This window comes from Bremia lactucae, linkage group LG6, assembly GCF_004359215.1.
Source record: "Bremia lactucae strain SF5 linkage group LG6, whole genome shotgun sequence".
In the NCBI taxonomy this organism is placed as follows: Eukaryota; Oomycota; class Peronosporomycetes; order Peronosporales; family Peronosporaceae; genus Bremia; species Bremia lactucae.
The window spans coordinates 6,145,704-6,150,175 of record NC_090615.1 but is presented as its reverse complement, the minus strand read 5'-3'; the positions used below and the strand labels follow the sequence as shown (position 1 = coordinate 6,150,175).

The 4,472-nt window shown below is 44.2% G+C and overlaps 2 protein-coding genes across 2 annotated transcripts; one reads left to right on the top strand and one right to left on the bottom strand.

Moving 5' to 3' along the window:
* Nucleotides 1-292: 292 nt before the first annotated feature.
* On the top strand, nt 293-3,757 carry CCR75_007702 (uncharacterized protein; the record flags this gene model as incomplete). Its single annotated transcript, XM_067965760.1, has 3 exons — nt 293-315; nt 387-855; nt 929-3,757. 3 exons carry the CDS (start codon nt 293-295, stop codon nt 2,603-2,605), a joined length of 2,169 nt encoding a protein of 722 aa, XP_067818296.1. The 3' UTR covers nt 2,606-3,757.
* CCR75_007703 (uncharacterized protein) lies at nt 2,723-3,508 on the bottom strand (the record flags this gene model as incomplete). The annotated part of the gene is made up of 1 exon (XM_067965761.1): nt 2,723-3,508. The coding sequence occupies one exon, from the start codon at nt 3,506-3,508 to the stop codon at nt 2,723-2,725; it is 786 nt and encodes a 261-aa protein (XP_067818349.1).
* Nucleotides 3,758-4,472: the final 715 nt, after the last annotated feature.

The following is a 4,472-nucleotide window of genomic DNA, read 5'->3' as shown; positions in this document are numbered from 1 at the left end:
GTAACCCGTTACACTAGGCCTCACGTTGAATTGAGAATATTACCAATTTTTTCAGAATTCTTTTAATTTAAACTTATTAAAATACGGTCGTATCAACTAATTCTTCGACAACTGCTTTGTGTTCCACTCGTGACTCGACTTTCATCGTGTCAGGCGATGCTCCAATGGCTAGAAATGTTTGCATCAACCCAAAAGTGGTATTTGTGCTTTGCAAATACAGCCGTTACTCTTATAAGTACGGTGCCTCAAATACAAGCCCCAGTTGTAAGTTTGAAAGTGGCAGGCATTAAAAATGAAGTCTAGCGTGCCCTCATGGTGCGTGTCATCTTTTTAAGCATTCTCTTCAAGATTATATCTATATCGTTTCCTCTGTTCGTCTTAATCAGGGCGGTAACTCCAGCGGATATGAATCGTAAGGCCAATCTTAAGGTCGAAAAGGAAGGCAAAGTGATCGAACTGATTTCGATTGGCACGCGCTCATGCTACGTCTTTGGACGCAGCAAAGACCAAAGTGACGTATGGCTGCAGCATCCATCGATCTCTCGGCAGCACGCAATTGTCGCCCATAATGAACAAAATCGCATTTGCATCATGGATTTAGACTCGGCCCAAGGGACGTTTGTGAATGACCACGAGATTGAGCCAAATAGGCCGCAAGCTCTTATGATGGGTGATCGTATTCGATTTGGCACAAGCGCAAGAACGTATTTATATCAAAATGTAGCCACTGAACAGGCAGAAATAGCAGCTCTCGACCCTGAGCTACAGCGGATGAAGCACGAACTCAAGAGCTTTGGAGATCATTCAAAGAGTAGCCAAAACCAGGCAATCGACGCAAAGGAACAAAGGAATCAGGTAAACGGATTCTTTTACGTTTTAGAAATCAAAGTTCGTGAATAATTTATTGGATCTTTATCGTATTGCAAAGAGAGAAGCAGAAATTGTAGCCATTACAGCGCAGATGATGATGGCTTCCAAACAAGGATCGGAGTCTATAATCGAGAAGCCTGAGAATACAAAAACCGAAACCTCCGAGGCTGAATCTGATACCGAAGATGAAGATAATGTAACCTTGCGATATGGGTTACCCACGTCACATGAAGTACGTCTTGAGAGCCATACGAAAGCATTAGCTTGTATTGCAGTGGATGCCCCAGGAGCACGCGTGGCAACAGGATCGATGGATTACCACGTTAAGTTGTGGGACTTTGCTGGCATGGCGCGTCACGTTCGTCCCTTTCGTGACATTGAAGTCGACGATGGGCATCCGCTTGTAGCTGTGAGCTACAGTCCGTCCGGAGATCGTTTGCTTGCTATTACGGGGTCGTCACAGCCAAAGATTCTCACACGAGAAGGCGTGGAGGAGCTTCACTTCGCAAAAGGCGACATGTACGTTGTCGACATGGCCCATACAAACGGACATACCCACACCACCACTAGTGGTCAATGGCATCCCAATGTTCGTGATCAAGTGTTGACGAGTTCATTGGATGGTACCGTGCGTTTGTGGCATCTTGATGGCAAACAAACGTTTGAAAAGCTGATCAATACGTCCGTCCTTAAATTTAAAGACCGTCGTGGCCGACGGTGTGGAGTCACCACGTGCCGGTATAACTCCGAGGGTACGTTGATTGCCGGTGGTACAATGGATGGTCAAATTCAGTGTATTGATCCACGCAAGGCCTATGCGGGTGCCGCACTGACCCTATCAAACGCTCATGCAGATGGTGGTGGGGACTTGGGAATCTCTTCGATTCGATTTACACTCGATAATAAGTACATGGCTACACGATCGTGTGCGGATGATACAATCAAGATTTGGGATCTTCGACAGACCAAAGCGAGTTTAAAAACGTTTCATGGCATTGAAGGTGTCTTTGGATCGTGTAATCTTGCATTTAATCATAACGGAACGGCCATTGCCGCGGGTACGTGTATTCGGAAGAACACTGGTCAATGTGGACACGTTGTGTTTCTCGATGTACACACTCCTAGTTTAATGGAGCCAATTGCGACGATTGATATGGAAGTAGACGAAAGTGCCGTGTGTGTGGAATGGCACCATGGGATCAATCAAATTTTTGTCGGTACTTCTAAAGGCTCTTGCCGTGTCGTGTATGATCCAAGACAAAGTACCAAAGGCGTGCTCTTGAGTGCGACGAAGAAACTCAAGGTGCATAAGAATGATTCTGGTGTACGAATCGATGGGGCTGGGAAGGTATACAATCCTCACGCGCTCCCCATGTACCGGGATGAAACGTCTGGATCATTGAAGCGAAAGTATGATAAAGTCCGTGCTGATCCAAAAAAGTCTCGTGCACCAGAGAGGCCACTTACAGGTCCTGGTGTTGGTGGAAAGATTCGTGGCAGCTCGACATTTACACAGTATTTCATGAGTAGCCATATTCGAACATCTTTTCGAGAAGAAGATCCACGTGAAGCCATTTTAAAGTATGCGAAAAAAGCGATCACGGATCCGCAATTCTTAGGAGCTGCGTACGACCAGAACGAGAAGATTGATCCGCGCTATCAATTGGCCAAACAGACACTAGAAGAAGAAAAACTGGCCAAGGAAGAGGAAACTCGCAAATTCTTGCAGCCATAACGTTTTATTTCTACGATTGGTCTAATGGCTTCATTTCGCTATCTTGTTTTTAAAAAAAGTATGGTGGTATTGTACATGTCAGACGCGAGGGTAGCCATCTTTGATGGTCTGTAAAAACTACTTTGCCGAGCCAAAGACCTCGGTCTTGTGATGGCTACACACGCCTTTAAAACGCGCCACTCGTAAACAATCGTCCATGCGGCACTTTTGCGACGCATGGGTCGCGCATTTTCCTTGGCGCTGGGCCCCTTTCTTGCAACCAGGCGCCGTGCATAGCTTTCCGCCACCATGCGTGCGGCACAACCCACCGCCTTGGCTGCTCGTGTTGCATCCATCCATGGTGCAACGAGCTCCACCGCCATGGCGTTTGCACCGACCCATGGACTGCGCGCCACGTGTGCATCCTGACACGGTACAGCGTCGACCACCGCCATGTCGAATGCACCGTCCATTCTTCTGCTTTTTCGTATGGCATCCTGCCACTTGGCAGTTGCCAAGCTTTTTTAATTTTGTTTGCGGACATGATATTGTCAATTCGTGCGCTCGTAGAAAAGCCAGTGGGTCTTGTGTCTGTGGGAATGGCAATAAAGGCAGTTCGGATCCTCCTTGACAGAGCGATGGCATTGGTGCAATCCAATTCGAAATTGGCTCAATTGTAGGTGTATTGTTAGTCACTTGTAAATCAACGAGCTCGCGGAATTCAAAGGCGCAGTCGAAAGTTGCTTGTTGCGTAAACGATAGCGCTGATGACTGACGTGATGTCGTTTCGACTGGCAACATGTCCTCACTAGTGGGAATGACCAAGTTGAGCAAAGCGGAGAGCTCGGTTCTCGTTGGAATGGCGCCACACGTCATATGCGATGATCGATAGGCATTGGATACTTCGTTTGGATAGATGTTCATGAGGTCTTGAGTCTAAGAAGAGAATTTGCTAAGTGAGCTTGAGGTGTGCAACACGGAGACGTACAGACACTGCATACTCTCGACAATAAAAAAGTACATTCGGATGCGAGTTTGACAGGTCGCGTCTCTTCTTGCTAAATATTAAAGTTCCACTGTCAAAAACTTTCAAAAACTGGCATTTTGAAATATTGACATGGATGTCAAATTTCACGAAAAAAGAATCCACAAAAGTGGAAAGCTTCAGCTAAGTACACGAATTTGTAAGCATTTTACAATTTTATTGGTAGGTCAAATTAAGGTTTATCGATGAATAAAATGTCTGAAAGTGAATTTTTTTTATACGGATAATCTTAAATAAAAATAAATCCAGAAACATATTGGGCGACAAATGCATCCTATAGTTTATATATGACTCAATTCCATGTGTCTTGAAATCACCACTCATATAAAGAACGTAAGAGTATAAATAAAAGATGAAAGCACCGATACGCAGCACCAAATTGCTGCCGCCCCCAATGCTTTACACTATTCAATAAGTTTGACGATTCAGGATTTAAGTCTAGCAGTTAAAATATATTTCTGACGTGTGTTGCACGCTTCTTTCGTGCTAGTGCCGTATAACCACCAATTGACAGATGCGTAGTGTCCAATAGTTGGTTATTTGAATACTGCTTCTTATTACTTGACAATCTGCATCTAAGTCAGTAGTAGCTTTGCCTAGCAATTGTTTACGAGAGTAACTGTAACGGGGTGTATCGTTACATGAAATTAACACTAAAAGGTTGTTAATTAATATTATCTAAAAGGTAGATAATATTTGGAGGAAATAACTTTATATAGTAATTTCCTGAATTCTTATCCATAAATAGGTACAGACCATTTTGTCTATTTATTCCGCAGACTAATCAGCTGCAGAAGTAATCAAAGAGAGTTACTAGATAAGATAGATAAGAATTCATTTACA